General features: G+C 46.6%; 1 protein-coding gene across 4 annotated transcripts in view; it reads left to right on the top strand.

Moving 5' to 3' along the window:
- Window positions 1-25,592, top strand: part of SEPTIN11 (septin 11) — a 158,768-nt gene that overhangs the window by 56,829 nt on the left and 76,347 nt on the right. For all 4 annotated transcript variants that reach the window (XM_060247158.1, XM_060247156.1, XM_060247155.1 and 1 more), the window contains exon 2: window positions 19,443-19,557. In XM_060247158.1, coding sequence (XP_060103141.1) covers window positions 19,443-19,557 — 115 coding nt within the window. The remainder of the gene's footprint in view (window positions 1-19,442; window positions 19,558-25,592) is intronic.

Below are 25,592 nucleotides of genomic sequence, written 5' to 3'. Positions count from 1 at the left end.
TTTACTACTCCAACTAATATAATCCACTAAACTATCCCCCACTACTGTATTCTTCAATATCCTGAGCAATCCGGATATTATGAAGTTTCATCGCATGAGAACAGAACCTGGCTACTTTCTGAGTGATCTCTGAGTTATCATCAGACAGAAGAAAGTTTGTAATTCAAAACAACAGATGCTCAAAGGTGGCTTGCATTTGCCAGTCTTTGCTTGGTGACCCTAGACTTCCTTGGTGGTCTCTCATACAAGGGCTGCTTAATTACAAGATCAGGCTAGCCCGGGGCTGGGGGTGGGGTGGAATACCAGGTCAGGGCTGCCTGATAATTGCTGCAGTTAAATTTGCTATCAGACGGACAGCTTCAAAGGTAGTTCAGCAGGTGGCCTCTCAAACATTTTGGTGGAGCCTACTACAGTGGCCACTATAACTGCAGAGGCATTGGAGATAAACTGTCTAAGGGTGCATGGGCACTGTCCATTTAAGCCCATTTCATGCCTCTTATTTCATGGGGGAACGATCATGATCATTCAAAGCCCCTCAGCCTCCCTCTCAACTTCTAGCCTGGCTTTTGAGTTCTGCCAAAGGGATGAAGGTTAAAAATATAAATTCAACAGGTTCCGATGTGTAAATATGGAACAATACAATCAACACCGGAAATATCCTTATTATCACACCAAAGTGTGTACAAACATATATTTTAGTGACAAAGTCTTAACAACATTTAAACATACAGTAATGCTTCCAGAAAAGCAGCTGGTTTAAAAAGCCGGGTGCAGAGCAAAAAAGAAATGAGTTGAGCCAAAAACTAAAGTATTTCTCTGTGGCTCTGTGGAACAGTGGTTGTGGAGAGATCATGCTGACGAAGGGACAAGAAATGAAACCGTAATTTGACCTAGGAGTATGGTCCCCTTTCTCTCTCCAGTGAATTTTTTGGATTCCTTGGAAGCAGTACAGAAGATAACAGGACATAAAGACGTATACAGGAAGTGGACTTTGCCCCATATATGGAGTTCTGTGGACTTTTGCACTGTTCGACTTCTTCAGTGATGGCGTTTTGTAACCAGCTGCTTTAAAGGGATAAAGGTTTGCTGCAAAAAGACAGGGTCTTCTGCGTGGCTGCCCCCAAGTCTGTAGAACTGGCTTCCTAACGAAGCCTGCCAGACTTACGCTGTTCTGAAATTTGGGAAACTGGTTCCGGTTGGGCTTTTAAAGTAGACATTTGCTGCTTAGCTCTGTGTTTGAGGATTGAATGAATCGTTGTATTTGCCTGCTGTTTTATTGGACTTCCTGTGATCTTATATTACCTCATTTTAGTTCTAAACTGCTCTTGATATCGAAGATTTCAGGTTTTCACAGCTGGTAACATCATTAGGGTTTGTAGAATCTTTCGGGCTCAAGTGCCGTGTTCTACTGAAGAAAGTGTTCCTTCCAGACGTTTCGTTCTCAGCTGCGGAGAACATCCTCAGTGGCGTTGCAGCCGGAGCAGGCGCTCTGACCTTCTTGGCTGCTGTGCATTGAGTGAGGCCAGGGCTGCTGGAGAGCTGCTATTTCTAGGCTGGAGGGGGTGTGGTGAAACAGCCAGTTTCCTTATCACTACCCTTCCAGGAAGCCCCACCAAACAATGGGCACATCCATGAACCTATTGCCCTTTCACCACACCGCCTCCACCCTAGAAATAGCAGCTCTCCAGCAGCCCTGGCCCCACTCAATGCACAGCAGCCAAGAAGGTCAGAGCGCCTGCTCCGGCTGCAACGCCACTGAGGATGTTCTCTGCAGCTGAGAACGAAACGTCTGGAAGGAACACTTTCTTCAGTAGAACACGGCACTTGAGCCCGAAAGATTCTACAAACCCTAATGCTCTTGATAGTTTTCAAACAATAAAGCAGGTCTGGTGCAGCGGTTAGAGTGTCAGGTTAGGATCTAGAAGATGTAGGGTTGCCATCCCTAATTGGGTGTGGAAGATCCTCTGCTTTTGTGGGCTCTTGTTGTCTGCCAGCCAGCTTGGCAGCAAGAGGAAATCAACCCCCCCAAAAGAACAACAGTGACATCGCCGGCTATGTCACCTGGAAGTGATGGAGGGTAGGCGCATTGGTGACATCAGGGGGCGACACTGTGGTTTTTGGCAAGACTCAGGCTGATGTTTTGCCAGGCTTTCGATTAAGGACAGCAATAGCTTCCTTCCTCTCTGCCCACTCCCTTCAGAAATTTTACTCCCTCTCTCCCCCTCCCCCCCATATGTTCTGACAGTCTGGAAGGAAAACCCAGCTTTCTGAAATGTTTTAATTGGAATTTTATTGATTTTGTATTGTTTATTTTGTTGTCCATTGTCCCAGAGTTTGGCCTTGGCCAGGATAGACAAATAAATAAATGTTACCATAGAGTTTTGCCTAGAAAACTGAGCGTCACTCCTGACATCACCAGTGTGCCTGTGTTACTTTGGGGTGACATTGGCCCGTGCGATGATGCTTCCAGCTCCCGGAACATTTCTGATGAACCCGGCAACCCTAAGAAGATGCATACTCAAATTCCCACTCTGTTGTGAAATTTGCTGGGTGATCTTGAGGCAGTCAACATGTCTATCTCTCCCTCTGCCTTGCCAACCTCAGAGGTTGTTGCTAAGGTGTCCCTTTAATAGAGGCTAAATGACTGTTATGGGCTAGCTGATATTACTCAGGCACAGGGCTTTTTTTTTTGTAGCAGGAACTCCTTTGCGTATTAGACCACATACCCCTGATGTAGCCAATCCTCTTGGAGCTTCCAGTAGGCCCTGTACTAAGAGTCCTGTAAGCTGTTGGAGGATTGGCTACATCAGGGGGGGGGGGGTATAGCCTGATATGCAAAGGAGTTCCTGCTGCAAAAAAAGCCCTGTGTCACCTTGCTATGAAGCACTCTAGCCCTCCATTTCTACACCCTAAACCTCTATTAAAGGGCAGGCTAACTTTCACCAGGCCTGTTGGCAACCATACGTATTGCAAGGCTGAACTACAGAAGGGAGAACTCTGTATCCCACCCTAAGCTTCATGGGCAGAAGATGAGGTAACATGTGAAGGACAGAATGAGGCAGCTTTTAAAGTTAAACTCCAGTCCCCAGGGTTGAAAGAGTGGCAGTTGAATTTGTTTCCAAACCGGTTTTAGCTTTCCTGTCCCTTCAGACCCCTTTAGCTTAACTGGTACTTGCAAAGCTGTAAATAACTGCATCGTTTTTGCTTTGAAACGGTTGGCCTCAGTTTCTGACTCCAGAGGGTAGACTCCAGGGGAAAAGAGCAAGAGCTGGGTGGGCATAAATGTAGCCAGTTGGGTCTGGAGAGGGAGAGACGGTTGCTGTCATTCAGACTTTCTTTTAGCTTCTTGGGACTTGCACAACTTCAGTTCACCCCAGCCTCGAAAAGAAGGAATAATTTGGCGTTTCCACCAGAAGTCTTGGACAGGGCTGATTTACTCTCTCTGCCTTATCTTCAGTTGCAGCAGTTCACAGTGGCACTTCAAGGTCCGGGCATTTGGAATAGCATCTGTTTTTGATTGGGCTTTGCCTTCAGAAATTCTCCATGGTTGTCACATTGCTCTCTTTCTCTCCCGACCTCCCCCCCTTCCCCTTCTGCTAACTTCACAAGACTCACTGGAATGTGTACACATGGTTCTTATCTTCCACCTCCCCGCCAGTAAAACACACACACAAAAAAAACTTCAGGCATTCTGCTGGTTAGCAATTTGTGACATGAGAACTGGTCTATGCGTTAGTCACTTCTCCTCCAAATAGAAATGTTAGTGGTTTGGGGGGGGGCGGGTGGAATTGTTAAGGAAGGGAAATGGCCTTTTATGTCATTTCTTGGCAGGAGAGTGAGGTTGTTACTGCTTGGAGTTTGCGCTGACCTTCTAGCCAAACCTTTGCCTGGAAGAGAAATATTTGTTCTCTCTGCCCAAAGCAAAGCTGAATTGTCACTTTCAGTTGCAGTTCTCTGAAAATTCAGAGCAGGGGGAAAGACATGCGATGTAGGCAGAGCGAGTAAAAAGCTCTCTCTTCCCCCAACCCAAGAATCCTGGTGGGAAACAAAACCTATGACTTCCCCTCCCCTCCTCTCTCTAGAAAGTCTGGCCTTCAGTGATCCACCAAGAATTTCTTGGTAAAATAAACAGATGTCACCAAGCCCTTCTCCTCCATGCTCAGCTGTGGCTCGGAGGTAGAACATCTGTTTGGCATGCAGAAGACCCCGGGTTCAGTCCCCGTCAGGCGCCTCCAGTTAAAAGGACCAGGCAGAAGGAGAGCGGCTGCCAGTCTGAGTAAACAATGTTGACCTTGATGGACCAAGGGTCTGATTCAGTATAAGGCAGAGTCATGTGTACTTCCTTTGAATGCTTCAAAATTATTCAGCACTTTGCTGCTCAGCTCCTTTTTCTGCTCTCTTTCAGACTGAAATGTGCAAAGCCTGTTTGTTTTATTTCTGTGGGTTCTTTTGCCTTCCCACAGGCTGATTTGACTTGGGAGCAGTTGACTGCAAAAGCTCTTGTGACTTTTTTCTTTTTGCCAATCAACCCAAATCACCACCACCACCACCTCTTCTTCTTCATCATCTTTGCCTCGTCTTTGTCTGCCTTGTCTTTGTCTTCCTTGTCTTCTTCCTCCTTGTCTTCCTCTTCTTCCTCCTTTTCCTTCCTTTGCCTCTTCCCCACTCTGTTCTCACAGGGGGTATGAATCTAGTCCTGACTACCACTGGCATTTGAATGCAAGAATGTAGCCTGACTGAAGCCAGCTTTCCCCTCTGCCACTATTCTGTGTTAACATGGCATAAAGATATAAGAACATAAGAGAAGCCATGTTGGATCCGACCAATGGTCCATCCAGTCCAACACTCTGTGTCACACAGTGGCCAAAAAACCCAAGTGCCATCAAGAGGTCCACCAGTGCGGCTAGAAGCCCTGCCACTGTGCCCCCCCAAAAAAGAATAGAGAGCATCACTGCCCCAGACAGAGAATTCGAACAATAAGCTGTGGCTAATAGCCACTGATGGACCTCTGCTCCATATGCTTATCCATTACCCTCTTGAAACTGCCTATGCTTGTAACTGCCCTCACCTCCTGTGGCAGTGAATTTCACATGTTAATCACCCTTTGGGTGAAGAAGTACTTCCTTTTCTCCGTTTTAACCTGACTGCTCAGCAATTTCATTGAATGCCCATGAGTTCTCATATTGTGAGAAAGGGAGAAAAGGACTTCTTTCTCTGCCTTCTCTATCCCATGCATAATCTTGTAAACCTCGATCATGTCACCCTGCAGTTGACGTTTCTCCAAGCTAAAGAGCCCCAAGTGTTTTAACCTTTCTTCATAGGGAAAGTGTTCCAACCCTTTAATCATTCTAGTCTCGAACCCGGAAACTACAGCTAGTGCAGAATGTGGCGGCCAGGCTGCTATTGGGGCTTCCCAGGTGGGAGCACATACAGGTGCAACTGCGGGAACTGCACTGGCTGCCAATAGTATACTGGATTTGCTACAAGGTGCTGGTTATTACCTTTAAAGCCCTGTATGGCCTAGGACCTGCCTATCTTAGGGACCATCTCTCCCCACACGTTCCCCAGAGGGTACTTAGATCCGGATCTCAAAATCTACTAGCAATCCCTGGGCCAAAGCAGGCCAAATTAAAGACCACTATAGAGAGGGCCTTCTCGATTTCAGCCCCCCACTGGTGGAATCAACTACCAGAGGAAGTGAGGGCCTTGTGGGAGCTTGCTCAGTTCCGCAAGGCCTGTAAGACCACTCTTCCAGTTGGCCTTCAACTGACGCTGAGCCTGTATCGTAGGGAAATTGAAGAAATACTGTTGCCATTGAAATTACATGACATCAAAGAGACTAGCACCAAATTATTTTGACTGTTTTAATTTTTGACTGTATAATTTTATAATATGTATGGTTTTAATTGTTTGTTGTGGTTTTATACTGTGAGCCGCCCTGAGCCTGCTTCAGTGGGGAGGGCGGGGTATAAATCAAATCAAATAAAAAATAAAATAAATAAATAGTTGCCCTTCTCTGCACTTTTTCCAATGCTATAATATCCTTTTTGAGGTGTGGTGACCAGAATTGTACACAGTACTCCAAATGAGGCCACACCATTGATTTTTACAGGGGCATTATGATACTGGCTGATTTGTTTTCAGTTCCCTTCCTAATAATTCCCAGTATGGCGTTGGCCTTTTTTATTGCTATCGGCCCACTGTCTTGACATTTTCAGTGATTTATCTACTGCGACCCCAAGATCTCTCTCTTGGTCAGTCTCTGCCAGTTCACACCCCATCAGCTTGTATTTATAGCTAGGATTTTTGGCCCCAATGTGCATTACTTTGCACTTGGCCACAGTGAACCTCATCTGCCACATTGACGCCCACTCATCCAGCCTCACAATCCTCTCTGATTTTCACCACCCTGAACAATTTAGTGTCATCTGCAAACTTAGCCACTTCACTGCTTACTCCCAACTCCAAATCTTTAACGAACAAATTAAAGAGCATGTGGCCCAGTACTGAGCCCTGCAGCACCCCACTGCTTACCATCTTCCACTGTGAAAATTGCCCATTTATACTCACTCTCTGCTTCCTATTCATTAATTCCTTTTAATTAAGACCCAGAGTTATTTCCCTTCATTGCTCTCTGCATGCAAGGATAGATTGGTCCTTCACCCTTCTGGGATAGTTCCCAGTGAACCTGTCTCTTGGAGGATTTCTGATAGTCAAGAAGCCAATCAGAGCCCTCATTGATGCTGGTAGAACCCTTGCAGGGAACGCTTCCTTGAAAGCCATTGGCAAAGATGTCAGGTGGGGGTGCCAACGCTGCCTCAGTAAATGCTTGAAGACTTTAAAGGCAGTGCCTGGGGAGTTTGGAGTTTGGGGATATGTTATAACTTTCAGGTGATGCTCTAAGAATTTCCCCGTACCTCCATTGTAAAGACCATGGAGACATGAGGAAATTCCTAGAGTGTCACTGTGGAGCCCATTGTCCAGCCATCTTTCTCCTGAATGTCATTTTCTCAAGGGATGAACAAATGGCAAGCCTAATGATGGGCGTGGGTCCTTTCTTCCATGACACTTATTTATTTATTTATTTATATTTTGACTTATATCCCGCCCTTCCCACCGAAGTGGCTCAGGGCGGCTCACAACACATAAACTTACATAAGTTTATCTTAAAAACATTTACATAGTAAGGATTAAAACAATAAATTAATAAAACATAAGACATAAAAACCAGCGGTCTGTTAAATGCATTCTAATTCCATCCAGAAATTCTCAGTGTCAGTTAGTTGTTGTAGGCCAGCCGGAAGAGGACTGTTTTACAGGCCCTGCGGAACTGCCCTAGGTCCCGCAGGGCCCTCACCTCCTCCGGCAGCTGGTTCCACCAGTAAGGCGCCGTTACCGAGAAGGCCCGATCCCTGGTGGATTTCAGACGGGCCTCCTTTGGCCCGGGGATTACTAGCAGATTTTGTGAGCCCGATCGTAGTACTCTCTGGGGAACGTGTGGGGAGAGACGGTCCCTAAGGTAGGCAGGTCCTAGGCCATATAGGGCTTTAAAGGTAATGACCAACACCTTGTGCCGGACTCGGCATTATTGGCAGCCAGTGCAGATCCCGAAGCCCCGACCGAATGTGCTCCCATCTTGGGAGCCCTAGTAACAGCCGGGCAGCGGCATTCTGCACTAACTGCAGTTTCCGGGTTCGGCACAGGGGTAGCCCCATGTAGAGGGCATTACAGTAGTCCAACCTCGAGGTGACAGTGGCATGAATCACCGTTGCTAGGTCGTCGTGCTCCAGGAAAGGGGCCAACTGCCTCGCCCGCCTAAGATGAAAAAATGCGGACTTGGCAGTGGCTGCTATCTGAGCCTCCATTGTCAATGAAGGCTCCAATAGTACCCCCAAACTTTTGACCCTGTGCGCCGCTGTCAACGGCGCCCCTTCAAAAACTGGCAGGGGGATTTCCCTTCCCGGGCCACAACGACCCAAGCAAAGGACCTCTGTCTTCGCCGGATTCAGCTTCAGCCCGCTCAGCCTAAGCCACCTAGCCACTGCCTGTAACGCCCGGTCCAGATTTTCTGGGGCGCAGGCAGGCCGGCCGTCCATAAGTAGATAGAGCTGGGTGTCGTCAGCATACTGATGACAACCCAACCCATACCTTCGGGCAATCTGGGCAAGGGGGCGCATATAGATGTTAAATAACGTCGGGGAGAGTACCGCCCCTTGAGGCACTCCGCAAGCAAGCGTGTGTCTCTGGGACAGTTCATCCCCAATCGCCACCCTCTGTCCCCGACCGTCGAGGAAAGAGGAAAGCCATTGCAAGTCCAGCCCCTGAATCCCCGCATCGGCAAGATGGCAGGCCAGCAACCGATGGTCGACCGTATCGAACGCTGCCGATAGGTCTAACAGCATCAGCACCGCCGAGTCGCCTTGATCCAGATGCCGCTGAAGGTCATCCACCAGGGCGACCAGCACTGTCTCCGTCCCAAGGCCCGGGCGAAAGCCAGACTGGCAGGGGTCAAGGACAGAAGCGTCCTCCAGGAAACTCTGTAGCTGCAACGCCACTGCCCTCTCAATAAGTTTGCCCAAAAAGGGCAAATTCGAGACCGGCCGGTAATGTGCCAATTTGGCCGGGTCTAACATTGTTTTTTTCAAGAGGGGACGGACCACCGCCTCTTTAAGCGCAGATGGAAAATGCCCCTCCAATAGGGATCTATTTATGATATCCCGTATAGGATATCTCAGCTCCCTCTGGCAGGTCTTAATAAGCCAGGAGGGGCACGGGTCCAATTTGCAAGTTGTTGGGCGTGCAGATAGGAGGATCCTGTCAACTTCTTCCAGGCTGAGAGCACTGAAGCCGTCCAGAACACGATCTGAAGACAGGCACGGAGCCTCAGGTTCGCTGACTGTATCTAATATGGCAGGGAAGTCGGAACGGAGCGATGCAATTTTATCTGCAAAGAAATTCGCAAAAGCCTCACAGCCAATTTCCAATTCGTTAGAATTTGGTCTGCCCTGTGGCAGTGTTGTAAGAGTCCGAATTATGTTGAACAATTGTGCCGGGCGCGAAGTTGAGACGCAATCTTGGCCGCAAAGCAGACACTGCCATCTGGGTCTGAGCAGAGTGACCCCTATAGGAGCTGCTCGACTTGGCTTGTTCCTAGGGTCATCTTAATGGCCAAGGTCACCTTTTTACAGATGAGAAAAAAATGGGGAAAGAACTAGGTAACTGTCTTGGTTTGTGCATGTTTTATCTTAAACCATGGTTAATTTTTCTGTCCCAAGTGCAGTCCTGCTGGTGGATCTTGATATTTCTCCACACCAATGGATATCTGGATACCAGTGGATATGTGCTCCATCGTTGGCCATCCAGAGAAACTGGCTGGCCACTGTGTAAGACAGGATGCTGGACTAGATGAACTATTGGTCTGACCCAGTGGGTGTCACGAGCTGGGGCTGAGTCAGGCAAAGTCCAGGGGCGGTCCAGGGTCTGCAACTGGTGAGCAAGGTGGGTCCAAGGCGCCAAAACAGAATCGTAGTCCAGGTATCACAGGTCAGAGGTTCCGAAGCCGAAGTCAGGGGGTCCAGAGGTCCAAGCCAAAGTCAGGAATCCAAAAGCCAAAGTCAAGAGCCGGAGTGGATGCTAGGATGTCAGGTATGTGACTAGTTGCTTCCACAAAGCCTCCTCCCAAAGCCCACAGCTATATAGCCCTCTGCTGCCTGTTGCTCATTTGGGCTAATTGCTGTCTCAGAGCAGCAGCCAGGATCCTGCCGAAACTTAAGCATCCTCACACTTAGAAGGGCCAGAATCCTTTCAACACTCAGGGCTCAGGGAGCGTCTTACTTGTGAGCGTGCCGCCCTCCTCCGATCCCTGAGGTCCCGACGAAGGCGGTCACGCACACGAGCCACCCGAGAGGGCGAGGCAGGGGGGCTTGGATCTTCTTCAGCAGGAGGCAGGGGCACTGGTGCAGGTGGCAGGGGCACAGTTCCTTCTGCAGGCTCGGCTTCTTCTGCAGGGTCCCCAGCACCCATGACAGTGGGTCACTTCTTATGTTATTTGCAGAAAACATAACAATCAAATGTCCATAGCATCCCTAGTGGAAACATAACCCTTTCCTGAAAGCTTCTTTACAGCCCCAAACCCTGTTTCCCCAAATACAGTCACGTAGTAGCAAGAATGGCTCGCTGTTACAGATGGAGGGACAGGTTTCAGTGTATTCCAGGTTTACTGGTTAAGTTCCCACCAGCTGCGGTTGGCTCCTAAAGCCGCTTTTGCCGAGCAAATGACTGTAACAGGTTGTCTTTGAGCTGGGCGGGAACTTAAAAAGAAGAATAAGCTCACCAACTCTTAATATGCTTGGCAAGGGAAAGTTGTGGAGGGAAGGGAAAGACTTAAATCAAATGCGTTTGCTCTCTGTTTGTTTCAGCCATTGTACTTACTGGCTGGCTTGGTACGCGTCGTCTATGTGGCGTCTCTTAAAATTAGCACAATTGGAGAGGGAGCCAGGAAAAGAAGTATAGCTTGGAAAGTGTGTAAATCCAACAAAGAGAATGTTAGGGAACTAGCAACAAAATGGAAAGATAAAAATCCTGCATCTTTGAAGGACAAAGTATGGGATTGTTTAATTTTAACGAAAATGGCGTATTCTTCTTCAAAATGTACTCCTCAGTCTTTTGAGAAAAAAGTTGTGATACTTTGGTTTGCAGCTGTGACTTACCTTATGAATAATAATATTTTACCACAAAATCCTGTATATCACAATATGATATATTTTTAATGTTGATTGTAAGTGAAAACATTTGTTCAATAAAATTCTTTTTATAAAACATTAGGGATGGAAACAAGAGGATGCAACCAACAGGAAAAAAAACTCTGAAGGGGAAGGGAAGGGGTCATGCAAACCAACCCTGTGGGGTCAGGATCCTCTGTCGAGAGCCAGTTTGGTGTAGTACAGGGGTGGCGAACGGTAGCTCTCCAGATGTTTTTTGCCTACAACTCCCAACAGCCCTAGCCAGCATGGCCAATAGCTGGGGCTGATCGGAGTTGTAGGGGGAAAACATCTGGAGAGCGACCACTGGCCACCCCTGGTGTAGTGGTTAGGTGTATGGACTCTTATCTGGGAGAACCGGGTTTGATTCCCCGCTCCTCCACTTGCACCTGCTGAGATGGCCTTGGGTCAGCCATAGCTTTCATAGAAGCTGTCCTTGAAGGGGCAGCTGCTGTAAAAGCACTCTCAGCCCCACCTACCTCACAAGGTGTTTGTTGTGGGGGAGGGGGAGGTAGAGGAGATTGTGACCACTCTGAGGCTCTGAGATTCAGAGTATAGGGCAGGATATAAATCCAAAATAATCATCTTCTTCTTTCCCACCCTTGACACTCCTGTTTTCTTTTGGTCTTGTTTGCTGGCCTGCCCCAGTAGTTGCTGCTGTGTCTGTCCTGTTGTGGCCATCCCCTGCCCATACTGAAGCAGTGCTTAGTTCCTGCAGAGCAGGGGTCCCTAAGATGGTGCCTGCGTGCACTGAGGTGCCCTTTGACCCCTTAGAAAGTAGACAAGGCCAGATGTGGCTTTTGCCCAGCAAGACTTCTGATTGACCATTGGAAATTCAATCAGCTGCATGGATTTTTTTTTTAATGTTGGTTTGGCAGCAGCTGCCATGGTAGCGCAAGGATCTCCACTGCGTGTGGCCATTTTGTGGCCGGCTCCTCCTCCTCCAGCAGCCATTTTGTGACTGTGCCTACCACTGTGTGTCAGAATTCTAGGTTGGCTCATAGGCTCAAAAAGGTTAGGAAACCCTGCTGTGGAGAATGGACGTACCTTGAGAACTCCATACTGGCTGTTCACCCCATCTACTTGCTTTTGGGTGGCAAGATTTCTCTTTGCAGAAGCTCTGCTGATCCTGTCCCTGCGAGGCTTGTTCTTCTGTATGCCTAGCCTTTCTCACCTTCATGCTGCTTTCTAACATCTTATCTTGGGCAGAATAGAATTTGTCCTGTTGCATTTCCTGTTTGCTCCATTGCTTGAGAACTATTATATTGAGCTTCCTGGCTTTGGACACAGTATCCTAGATGATATCAGAAATTAATAGATATTCCATCCTGTCTGAATTGCTGCCAGCAATAGAAGGCGTTAGAATAATTTGAATTTTTTAAAAAACGCTCCTAGAAGATGCCCAGCTTCTGGCTTTGGCAAGTTTGCAGGGGAAGCAAACACTGGAAACGGTGAAAAAAAAGGGGCGACTAAAATGATTAAAGGGATGGAACACATTCCCTATGAAGAAAGGTTAAAGAGTTAAGGCTCTGGCTTGGAGGAATGATGGCTGAGGGGTGACATGATAGAGGCGTACAAAATTATGCACAGGATTGAGAAGGTAGAGAAATAAGTACTTTTTTCTTTCTCACAGTACAAGACCTCATGGGCACTCCACGAAATTGATGAGCAGTAAGTTTAGAACAGATAAAAGGAAGTACTTCTTCACCCAAAGGGTAATTAACATGTGGAATTCACTGCCACAGGAAATGGTGGCAGCTACAAGCATAGACAGCTTCATGAGATGATTAGATAAGCTAAACTTATAGAACAGGGCTCCATCAGTGGCTATTGGTCACAAGATATAGATGGAACCCTCTATCTAGGACACATATTTTACATTGTCTGAGGAAGTGTGCATGCCCACGAAAGCTCACACCCTGAATAAAATTTCGTTGGTCTTAAAGGTGCGACTGCACTCTGATTTTGTTCTGTGTCTGAAGCAATGATGCTCTGCATCCTTGGTGCTTGGGGGATCAGAGTGGGAGGGCTTCTGGAGTTCTGGCCGCACTGGTGAACCTCCTGATGACACCTGGGTTTTGGCCACTGCATGACATAGAGCGTTGGACTGGATGGGCCACTGGCCTGATTTAGCATAGCTAGCTTCTCTTAGGTTCTTATGAGTTTTGCAGCAGAACTGCCAACTCTTTTCTGTTTGTCTTTGCTGTCTTTTTTTTTTTGTATTTTTACAAAATGCGTGCACCTGGAAGTCATGGTGACCTCTGGTGACTGACCTCCGCTTGGGATTTGGAGGATATTCAGAGAGGTGGCTGAATAAAGCCTGCCTAGCCTCCCAACTGCTGGTATTCCAAGGAGGTTTCCCATCCAAGTACTTGCCAGAGTCAGCCCTCCTCAGCTTCTAAGATCTGACAAGATTTGGCTTGCCTGGGCTATCTAGGTCAAGGCTGTCTTTGCTGTTTTGGTGGTGCACAGGTAATGGCAACTCGCCTGTGGTGAGCCACAGTTGGCTTCCAGGTGAGCAGGCAGAGAAAGCTACAGCAACCTGTAAGTCATAGGACTCCTCTGTCTCAGGCTTTCAAAGCCAGGCGTATATGCGGTGCTGTGCATACCTTCCTGAGAATAAGCCCCACTGAACCTAAAAAGCATGCAAGCATAGAGTTGGGTTGTAGTAACTTATGTATACGTGGGCCGAACTGTTTGCACGGACAAGTCACTTTGCCCAGGCTGATTTGCAAGGCCAACAAAAGAGCGCATTCCTGGTCTCTTCTAAAGGTCACGATGGAACAAGGAGGGCTGGGTTGAGAACGTTCGGCTCGAAAGACAGCATAGCATTTCTGTTCGTTTGCTAACAAAATTTGGAGTCTGTTGCTTAGAATAGATGTGTCTTGTCAGAGCCGCAAGTGTGAATTGTTTCGCTAATTATATGTGTTGAGAATAGTCTCCTACATTGCTTCTTTGGTTTGGTTTGAACCTTAAGCTGCAAGGAGATTCCTGGGGTGATTCTCTCGCTCTCTGAGCTGAAGAGATTCTCTGCTCCTTCGTCCCTTCCTCAGGGCTTGCTGAGGGACAGCGCATGACTTTGGGCACCGTGGTGCCTTTTCAGTTTATTAGCTCTGGTTAGCAGCACAGCCTGGGTTGGTTTATAAATAGCAGCCCACAAAGCGGAGATGATCATTCCAGAAGTGGCTGCCAATCATAGGGGAACTTTCCTTTTGGATTACTGCAGGAGACATTTGTTGCCAGGGTCGTTCTTGTTTTTACTCTCTTCTGTCGTTTTTCCTTCTCTTTTGTTTTTGTGCACAGCTGCCTTGCACAGCAAGGCAGGAGACACCCACCCCAGAGCCACCCATGTTTATGGGCAGCCCCAAAACTGCAACAGGAAAAAAAAGGGAATCTCCAATAGGATAGAGCAGGGAATTGCATGCTGCATCCAAATAGGAATATTTTAGATACTGCCACTGCAGACCTGTATTAAGCAGCAGCCAGTGTGGTGTAATGCAGCCTAACCTACCTCACAGGGTTGTGGTGATGATAAAATGCAAAATGGGAGAACAGTGTAAGCTGCTTTGGGTCCCAAGAACATAAGAGAAGCCTTGTTGGATCAGGCGATTAGCCCACCCAGTCCAACACTCTGTGTCATACAGTGGCCAAAAAACCAGGTGCCATCAGGACGTCCACCAGTGGGGCCAGGACACTAGAAGCCCTCCCACAGTGCCCCCCCCCAGCACCAAGAATACAGAGCATCACTGCCCCAGACAGAGAGTCCAAGTGCAGAGAAAGGCAAGGTATAAATGAAGAGAAGAAAATAACCAGGGGGTGTGGTCACACTCACCATTAAATCCATCTGCAACGCGCCTGTATTATAATCCGCACAACCAATTTTCCGATCAGACAACAGCCAGGCTCCCGTTCTATCCCATGTGGGTCCCGTCGCTGGTCAATCAGATTGCTCTACCGGACCTCGTTTCATGAGACGTCAATCTGCATTAGTGCAGGCACAGTGGTGCCTGCTATCTGCAGCGCGTCGCTTTTAAATGGGTCAGATCACTAAAGTTTTGCTAGTCCGTTGGCAATACTTTTCCAGCACGAGCACTACGCGTGCAGAAAAGAACCCAGGAATTCAAATCAGTTCACATCTAGTTCACATCTACTTTCAAAAGTGATTTTTGTTTCCGGACATAAGGGCGGGTAAACGATTTATCGAGCCAACATTCGCTCGCTCATTCACTGGCGCAGTGATATCACTTGCAGGGGCTTTGGGAGGGAAGCGGTGGTGCGCTTCCGACGAGTCGCCAACGATGGAGCGTTCAAACAGAGAAACTCCGCTCAGGAACCGTCAGAAGGATTTTGTTCCTGATTGAAAGCAGTATCAAATTAGTCCGCGCCCCAGTCGTCTCAACATGGGTCTCGAACGAGCTAACCACCATTCGCAGATGCTGACGTTTGGACAACCGCTTAAAATCCGACATGCTTCCGGACTCCACTCAAACTCATAGCGGGATTTTATGAACGTCTGATCTCACCCAGGGTGGGTTTTTTTTAGCGAGAACGCACTTCTGGCTGGCTTGGCATCTGAGGGTGTGGCCTGATATGCAAATGAGTTCCTGCTGGGCTTTTCTTTTCTTTTTAAAGAAAAATTCCTGAAAATAATAATTTAAAAAGTCTCGCAAAGTGAGCCAAGGTGTTGGATTCAGATCAGTGGAGGGACCTCTGCTTTTCAGGCAGAAAGGTTCCTTAGCATCATTTAGGGATACCAGGTGTCCTCTTTTCAGAGGACATGTCCTAGTTGTGTGTGTGTGTGTCTTCTTTTGGGCTCTTTTAAGAAAACTGATGAAAATGTCCTCTTTTGGGGTTGGAAAGTTAGGAAATATTCCTAGTAGTAGCAATTATCACAGCTTAAAGAGTAAGGACATTTAAAAAGAGATTTGTCATTTGGGGAGGGACGGTGGCTCAGTGGTAGAGCATCAGATGGTCCCAGGTTCAATCCCTGGCATCTCCAACTAAAAAGGGTCCAGGCAAGTAGGCGTGAAAAACCTCAGCTTGAGACCCTGGAGAACCGCTGCCATTCTGAGTAGACCATACTGACGTTGATGGGCCGAGGGCCTGAGTCAGTAGAAGGCAGCTTCATATGTTCATAGTGATCTCACTTGTTTAACATCAGTTAGGAAATGTGTCCTCCTTTTTGGTTTTTAAAATAGGGTAACAACATCTATCACGACTTATGAAATCTTAGGTGGCGGGGCTGGGGACACCATTTGTGCCTGAAATGCCCAAGAGCATCTGCTAGATATTAAGCAGCACAGAGGCGGTTTTTGTGTCAGGGAGGAGCAGAGGTAGTGCACATTCTTTGTATGTGGAAGGTCTAGGTCCATTCCCTGGTATCTTGCAGTTACGGGATCTGGGAAAGGCCTCTGATACTGTCAGTCGGAGCTTTTTTTGTAGCAGGAACTCTTTTGCCTATTAGGCCACGCACCCCTGATGTAGCCAGTCCTCCTGGATCTTACAGTAGGTCCTGTACCAAGAGCTCTGTAAGCTCTTGGAGGATTGGCTACATCAGGGGTGTGTGGCCTAATATGCAAAACAGTTCCTGCTACAAAAAAGAGCCCGGTGATACAGGTAGTACCGGAGGTCTTGGATAGCAGTGGTGAAACGGATCTCTGTCTAAAACCCTAGGCAGCCGTCAGTAGAAGATGCTGGACTATAAATGGGCTAATAGGCCCGACTAGGTTATAAGGCAGTTTCATAATTTACAAAATACTGTACTTTGTAGAACCGCCTTTTCAAAAAAAAATTTCTCGCCAAGCAGCCCTGTGGGTCTAAATAAAGAATTTCCAGTTGATAGATCCTCTCCCTTTTAACCAAATGCTTGCCAAAGGATGAAAAGAAAACTGGCTTGCATATTCCCTTGACTTCGATAGAAGTAGCTTTTGAAAGCTGCAAAGATTCCATTTCAAAAGCCCTTGATTTTTTTTTTTAAATCTCACTATCAATCAGCCTTGTAAGACGAGCGCTTTACATACGGCATGTAATTTATACTGATGGAAATGTAATGTAGGAAGAAAAAAAGAAATAAAACCCGTCCATAGATTATTCTGTAGGACTGTCATAGGGCAGGGGTGTCAAACATGCAGTTTGGGGGCCGAATTAGGCCCCGGCAGGCTCCTATCAGGCCCCCGAGCAACTGGCTGTCATCTGCTTCCTTCTCCCTCTCTCTCGCTTCCTTCTGCATCACAGCTTGCTTTGCAAGGCTTGCTCAACTGCACAGGAGCTACAGAGGAAAACCTCCATTTTCTCCATTGGCTGTGGCCCCTCCCTTGGGGAGGGAGGGAAGAAGAATAGCTTGCTTTGCCAGGCTTTCTCAATCAAACAGCAGAGCTTCTGAGCCAAGCCTCTCTTCCTTCTATTAGCTGAGGTTTTCTCCCCCCCCCCACCCCCAAATCCCTGGGGAAGGAAGGAAAGAGCCAGAGCTTCCTTTGCCCAGTTCCCTGGATCCCATGGGAGAAATACAAAGAAAGCACCTTTAAGACCATTGAGTGCTAATGTTTCAGCATGTTTTAAGTTTTTAAAAAATATATATTTGTGTTTGTCTGCTTCCTAATCTGAAATAGGAGAGCCAGTTTGGTGTAGTGGTTAAGTGTGCGGACTCTTATCTGGGAGAACCGGGTTTGATTTCCCCACTCCTCCACTTGCACCTGCTGAGATGGCCTTGGGTCAGCCATAGCTCCGGCAGAGGTTGTCCTTGAAAGGGCAGCTGCTGGGAGAGCCCTCTCAGCCCCACCCACCTCACAGGGTGTCTGTTGTGGGGGAGGAAGGTAAAGGAGATTGTGAGCTGCTCTGAGACTCTTCGGAGTGGAGGGCGGGATAGAAATCCAATATCTTCTTCTTCTTCTACACACATGGCCCAGCCTGACATGGCTCGGTCCAACCTGACGTGTCTGGGCCTCTCAGGGTCTCATTTATGTCAGATCCGGCCCTCATAACAAATGAGTTTGACACCCTTAGGGGTACAAAACTAACTTGGGCTGCTGTCTTACTCTCTGGTTTGGTGAAGAGGTAGCTCTGGCCTATCTCCTACCCATGAGAACTGGAGCACTTAATGTGCAATCTCCTGTTTCCTCTTCCCTGGCATGGCATTTCCTTGCCCTCCCTGCGCTTCATTTCCAACATTTTTGGAGCAAAATTAGGGGGGAAAGAATGCAGTCTGCATATTAAAAACATGGGATCCAAATGTGTGTGTTTTAGTGGCTGGGTGCAATTCTGCACAAAGTCAGCGGGATTCTGTATGCGTTTTATTTAAAGGAGTTCTCCACTCCTTCCACTGCCAGCACTATCTATGGTGCATTCTATCAGCATTGTTGCTTTTTGCAGCTGTGGTTGCAGGATGGTTAATAATTCACCGTGGCCAGCAAAAATATGGCTGTAGTGCTACTCGTGGGATTTAGCCAGCCCAACAGTGGCATGGAGCAGATGTGGTGCTGCCTGATACTTCCATTCATCACTGGGAGATCAGGTGCAATGCTACCTGATGCTACTTCAGCAGGTGCAATGCTACCTGATGTCCCCATGGCAGTTAGGAGTTCTGGAAGTATTCAGTCTGCATCAAGCTTCAGTTGTGCTATTGAAATACAGGGCTTTTTTTGAGCAGGAACACAGTTCCAGCTGGCAAGGCATCAGGGGTGTGGCCTAATATGCAAATGAGTTCATGCTGAGCTTTTTCTACCAAAAAAGCCCTGTGGGAAACAATGGTGACATCAGTGGGTGTGGCTTAATATGCAAATGAGTTCTTGCTGCACTTTTTCTACCAAAAAAGCTCTGTTAAAATCTATCTGTCTGTCATCCTATATCAATCTATCTCTATCAATCTGTCATCCTATCTCTATCAGTCTATCTAATCTATCTATCTGACGTGTAGGGCTGTAACCTGTGTGTATATGAGTGATCATTTATATGCAGCGGCCTTGCTTTTTCCTACTTCCAGAAAAATTAGATTAAAATAAGATAAACTGTATGCTGATTATGGAGATTTTAATGGAGAACATCCCATGGTATCCAATGAGATGGACAGGTTATGTGTTTTACTTCCTGTAACAGTAGAAAAGAACAAAAGTTTAGTATAACACCGTAAAGACTAACAAAAATTGTGGCAAGGGATGAGCTTTCATGAGCTACATCTGCTATGACTCATGAAGGCTTCTCCCCTGCCACAAATATTGCTAGTCTTGAAGGTGCTACTAGTCTCTTGTTCTTTTCTGCAGCTACAGACACCGCTACCCATCTTGATCTACTTCCTGTAAGAGAGCCAGTTTGGTGTAGTGGTTAAGTGCGTGAACTCCTATCTGGGAGAACGGAGTTTGATTCCCCACTCCTCCACTTGCAGCTGTTGGAATGGCCTTGGGTGAGCCATAGCTTTCACAGAGTTGTCCTTGAAAGGGCAGCTTCTGGGAGAGCTCTCCAGCCCCACCCACCTTGCAGGGTGTCTGTTGTGGAGGAGTGTAAAGGAGATTGTGAGCCACTCTGAGACTCAGAGTGAAGAGCGGGGTACAAATCCAATATCATCATCTTAAAAAAAAAAAGCCTCCCTGAGCCTGTTTAGGGGAGGGCTGGATATAAATCTAAAAAAAAAAAAAATGAAAATAATGACCTGAAAAACCTTGACATATCCCTCTTCTTTTGGCATTTCAGAACGATGACCTCCGAAACCTGTCCCTGTCGGGCCATGTGGGTTTTGACAGTCTTCCCGACCAGCTGGTCAACAAGTCAACCTCACAGGGCTTCTGCTTCAACATCCTTTGTGTTGGTAAGTAAAGCGAATGGGCCTTCGTACAAAGAGATTTTCTGAATTCTTTCTGGCTGCAACATGCAGGGTGAGCGATATAAAATTCCCCCCTCTGGGTACTGACACGGGTGAGACGTGAAGCGTCACTAAGAATATTTTAATAGAAAACAGTCAGCCTTTTACGTGTTTCAAGTTGGAAAAAAATATTATTTCTGTATTTTAATGTTTCAAACTGTGAACACTTAACTATGTCTAACTAGCCGCAGTTCTGGATAAATAGGTGTACTTTTTTCACTCTTCATTAAAATTGGAAGCTTTCTTATACTCAAATAGTTGCATTTTTTAAGAAAAACCCTTTAATGTGAAGGAATTATTTTTGCAACTGTGGAAAATGCTGGATTGTGGACTGGAGGGAGCTGCAGGGAACATAAAACTCCAGTTTCAGCCCATCTACACTGGCTTTGAATCTGTTTCCAGGCACAATTGAAAGTGCTGGTGATGACCTTTAAAGCCTTATATGTCTCAGGATCAACATACCCGAAGGGCCGCATTCTCCTTTATGAACCTACCTGACAACTGTGATCATCTTTAGAGGCTCTGCTTTGCCCCCCCCCCCCCCACACACACACCATTTTGAGATCTGGCAGCTGGAAACCCAAGAGAAGGTCTTCTTAGTCGTAGCACCAAAACTCTGGAACTCTAGGGAGATACCTAGGCTTGCCAATCCCCAGGTCCCAGCGGGGGTTCTTCTGCTTTCCCAGGCTCCTTCCTGCCCCCAGTCAGCTGGCCGGTGGGGGGAAGCCTTGCCCCCAGAGGACCATGTGCCTTTCCACCTCCAGAGGCTTCAGTCTCCGATTGAAAGGCTTCCTCTTGGGATCGTGTGTCTGTGTTACTTTGAAGAAGTTGGCAGCAACTCGTGAGTAGAGAGGCCACTCCCTCGCTTCAGAGTTGCCAGAAACGGGGTGGGGGCGGGGAAGGGAAACGTCTGCTGAGTACTTCATTATTCCCTATGTGGAGATCGATTCTCATAGGGTATAACGGGGAATTGATTTGGAGGTTTTGGGGGCTCTGGGGGAGCTGTTTTTTGAGGTAGAGGCACCAAATTTTCAGTGTAGTATCTAGTGCCTCTCCCCAAAGTACCCCCCAAGTTTCAAAATTATTGGACCAGGGAGTCCAATTCTATGAGCCCCAAAAGAAGGTGCCCCTATCCTTCATTATTTCCTATGGAAGGAAGACATTTAAAAAGGTGTGCTGTCCCTTTAAATGTGATGGCCAGAACTCTCTTGGAGTTCAATTATGCTTGTCACACCCTTGTTCCTGGCTCCACCCCCAAAGTCCTCTGGCTCCACCCCCAAAGTCCCCAGATATTTCTTGAATTGGACTTGGCAACCCTAGAGACACCTCTTTTGCCATCTTCCATCAGAGAGTGAAGACTTTTTTGTTTCATCTGGCTTTCTTTCAGGGAGCCCTCCTCATTTCTCATTGTTCTAATTGTTGTTTTAGTGTGTTTTTCCATCTGTAATTTAGCTCTGGTTTTAACTTGTTTTAACAATGAGTTCTTTGTTGTTTTAGTGTTGTTTAAGATGTGATTTTATCATGCATGTTTTTAATTTCTTAAGCCCTGGGTGGCCCTTAGGTGGCAAAAAGGCAGGATATAAATTATGTTAAATAAATTAAAAATAACCCTGTTAATTTGCATCTGGAATCTTCTTCACTCACCCATGGGGCCTAGAAAGGCAATGGAGGTCCTTCTAGGACAGGAGTGGCTGAACTTGCTTAATGTAAGAGCCACATAGAATAAATGTCAGATGTTTGAGAGCCACAAGACATGAGTTTCAGATGTTTGAAAGCCTCAGGAAGGAAGGCAAATGGGAGGGGAAGGAGGGAGAGGTGGAAAGAAAGCAACTTTAAATGCATCTGCCAAGCCACTGGATGGCTTGGCATGGAGAAGTGATTTAAAGAGACAGATGTGTTCTCTAAGTCAGCTGATTGAGTGGTGGAAGCTTCAAGAGCCACACAACATGTGTGAAAAAGCCACATGGGGCTCCCGAGCCACAGTTTGGCCACCCCTGTTTTAGGATCTTCTGTGGCAGTTGTCCATAGGTCGTTAATCCTTCACATAGGACAGAAGTCTGTGTAGAGCAGTGGTTAGAGCGTTTGTCCATTTCCATTTCCTTTATTAGCTTCTATGACCAAAGGTCTTAAGCTCAGCCAGAATGTATCAGTTATCAAACATAAATAGATATATGCAACATTACTCACAAAATTCACAGAGTGTTTGTCTAGAATTCGGGAAGCTTGAGTTCAAATCCCAAGGAAGGAGGAATCCCTGAGGAAGGAGCCTCAGCCAATGGAGAAAACAGAGGTTTTGCTCTGTAGCTCCTATGCGATTGAGCAAGCCTCGCAAAACAAGCTGTTATGCAGACACAAGCAAGAGAGAGGGAAAAGGAAGCAGATGACAGCCAGTTGCTCGGAGGCCTGATAGGAGCCCTACGGGGGCCTGATTCAACCCCCGGGCTCTAAGCTGTGAGGTTTTGTGAGGAAAAATGCTGCTTTGTGAACTACTGGCATTAAAGTTTTGAGCGAGCAATTTGGCTGCTGCATAAATTAGTTTGCTCTGGGGCCATCCTTCTCGAGGTAAGGCAAAAATGTGTGAGCCGGAGGCTAAAAAACTGTGAGCTAGCTCACATTAACTCAGCTTAGAGGGAACGCTTGTCAGAAGTATGTTGCATCTGATAATGGAGGTTCCCTTTAGCCACTGTATTTAGTAGCAATTCTTGTATGTATCCTCCAGGAATCTGACTTTATTTTAAAGCTGGCTGTGCTGATGTCCATTGCTAAATTCACTAATATAGCATACTATAATTACTCTTGTTTTGTCTCATTATCTAGTATCTTAAATTATGTATTTATGGCCATCCTAATTGGCCCAACACTTGCAAGCACATTGTTGCATGAGGGCTAGAAACTTTATTTAAAAAAAAAATGAAAAGCTGAGATGCACAGAGAGCTGAAATCTCATCTGGTACAGCATTCTCTGCTTTTTCTGTGCCCCAGAAGGGTTGCATGGTACCAACAACCGGTATTTTGAAGGTTGCGGCCAGAGTCATCTTGAGTCTCGGAGTCAAATTTATCTGTGGAATGCAAACTGGCCACTGCCTCTGCTTTGCCCTCCCTTAAGGATTAGGACTTCTGTCTCCATCAAATTAAAAAAAAAAAAGAGTTCTGTGGCGAAACCACAGCAGGTGGTGGACAGAGTGGTTTGGACTTCTCAAAAACTAGTAGTGTGTGTATGTATATGTGTGTTTGGATATCTTTTCCTGTAATGTCTCGTTTGCATTCCCTGAAAGGCGTTTTCTGTGTGCAGACAGAAGGGTTGATCTTTGCACTCAGTTTGGCCAGGCCAAGCTATTCCCACTGCTGCCGGTTTATGCAAAATCTGGTTTGTTTTTTCAGGGAAAGTAAAAGAGGCAGCTTCATTCTACCTTTTTTTAAAGGGTGTGCATGTGTGTGTATTCATACAGACCCACACGCCATCAAGTCGTAGCTGACCCAATGGCAAACTTCTAGGGTTTTCAAGACAAGAGACGTTCAGAGGTAGTTTGCTTTTGCCTGCTTCTCTGCACAACAGACCTGGACTTCCTTGGTGGTCTCCCATTCAAATGCTGACCTGGGCTTATCTAGGTCAGGGCCCACAGACAGGCAGACAGAGTGGGGTTTTACTGCACTGTTTAAACGGCAGTCTGCGTGACTTCCAGCTCACTGAAACCCAAAATCAGCTGCATGGCTTGGGTCCTTTTTTTGCAAACTTGCCTTGAGGAAGCATGGTGGAATGAGGCTGTGTAGAGTCCAGGGGTGGCCAAACTGCGGCTCAGGAGCCACATGTGGCTCTTTCACACATATTGTGTGGCTCTCAAAGCCCTCATGGCCCCATTGGCTGGCTTGGAGAAGCCATTTCTCTTTAAAGCATTTCTTCAATCCAAGCCAGCCAGTGGCTTGGAGAATGTATTTAACGTTAAAGTTGCTCTCTTTTCGCCTTCCTTCCTTCCTTCTTTCAAAATCTGACATTTATGTTTTGTGGCTCTCAAACATCTGACATTTATTCTGTGTGGCTCTTACATTAAGCAAGTTTGGCCACCCCTGGTAGAGTCCATACTCCAGAGCAGCCATTTTCTCCAGGACAACCCATCTCTCTAGTCTGGAGATTGTGATCAGGGCTTTTTTTTGAGCGGGAATGCACAGGAACGCAGTCCTGGCTTGGCACCAGGGGGTGTGGCCTAATATGCAAACGAGTTCCCACTGGGCTTTTTCTACAAAAAAAAACCCTGTGTGAAACAACGGAGATGTCAGGGGGGGTAACCCAATATGCAAATGAGTGCCTGCTGGGCTTTTTCTACAAAAAAAGCCTTGGTTGTGATTCCAGGAGATCTCCAGGCCACAGCTGGAAGTTGGCAAAGCTACCTTGAAAAAGTAAACCAGCTCTTGACTTCTCAGCCCTACCGCTTACAATTTGCCCTTTCTCATTAAAATTTGGCCTCCCTGCCAATGACCATTAAACTTCCCGTGGTTGCAATCTTGGCACTAATATCAGCACGTTTCTTTAGCACGTTTCTTTCTTTTTGAGCCCAGTTGCCTACTTTACATATGCAGCGCTTTGGACCTATCATGTGTTTCTAGAATTCCCCCCTCCCCTCTACTGTAGAATACAACTTGTGGGGCTTTATTGTTTGGCTTTGCCATTTCCCTAACCAATAACCCTCTGGAGGTCAAGAGTTTTGACCAAGGCTTTTTTTTTGTAGCAGGAACTCCTTTGCATATTAGGCCACACCCTCCTGATGTAGCCAATCCTCCTGGAATTTACAGTAAACCCTGTAAGCTCTCGGAGGATTGGCTACATAAGAGGGGCGTGGCCTAATATGCAGAGGAGTCCCTGCTACAAAAAAAGCCCTGGTTTTGACACTACATACCAGTTTCTGTGTATTGTAACTGTGATAAATCCATGGGTGACGTGTCCAACCCTGTTCTTATAGCTCTGTTATTAATGGAGAAGGCTGCGTTTCAGATTGTTGTAAAATCTGGGAATTTAAGCTACTTTCCTTTGGCAAAGGGAAGACTTGGCAGCTGAAAGCAGGTTGGAGGGGGGGGGGGGGGCGGGAAGGAAGGGAACCAAAATGGTAACTTGAGGAAGGTGGATACAGGCTTCTCTAGCTTCACCAGACTAGAAATGTGACTGTGTAACATCTGATGTAACTAATTTTTAACACACAAATTTTTGTTCTTACGCTGTCAGTGTAAGTAACGTTTTGTGGCACGTGCAAGGAAAAAAAAAAACCCAGCTCTGTGCCTCAGTCTGTTTGCAATTAAAAGTTCTGATGGAAGCGTAGATTCCTGAAAAGGACAAAAGGAGGAGGGGGAAAACTTATTAACCCAAAATAAATTGAGCCAGTATTTGTTTTTATTGCATTTGTAACAAATCCATGTATGTTTTTGTGTACTTGGTAATTGCTTCAAGTTTATTCACAGAAATACTGGGTGCTTATATTCAAATTTCCTTAATCTTTTGGTTCTTAATTCAGCATATATTCCTGTAGATTTATATCAGGGTATGTGGGACTGAGTGAGTTAGGAAAGTAGAAAGGGGAAGAAATAACTCAGGGACAGGGGAATTTAGAAAACTACTCATGCAAGTTTAAAGAAATATCAAAGGTACACAATATTTAATATTCCTCTATACATGCGTTCATCCCTGTCACGACTCAGGGGGGTCTTACCAATTGCTGCCACCACTCCGGGTTAAGGGTCTCCCTTGAGAAGGCCCAGAATACCCTCCCAGGCCTCTCTTAGCTAGGCCAGATAATGGGTGTGAGGACCAGGCAGAGTAAACAACAAAAAGGTTTATTTCAGTGCAATATAAATTAACAAGGTGCATAAAACAGTAAAAGGGGTGAAGGGAAAATAAACAAATGCCCTAACGTCTATTTGTACAACCCCTAACTAATACCAACACTTACCCCCTTGGGTAAGGGCCTTTCCCTTGCTTCCAGCTCTCGAGGCAA

Source organism: Heteronotia binoei, chromosome 9 (assembly GCF_032191835.1).
Source record: "Heteronotia binoei isolate CCM8104 ecotype False Entrance Well chromosome 9, APGP_CSIRO_Hbin_v1, whole genome shotgun sequence".
Lineage (NCBI taxonomy): Eukaryota > Metazoa > Chordata > Lepidosauria > Squamata > Gekkonidae > Heteronotia > Heteronotia binoei.
This window is presented reverse-complemented; position numbering and strand designations above follow the sequence as displayed.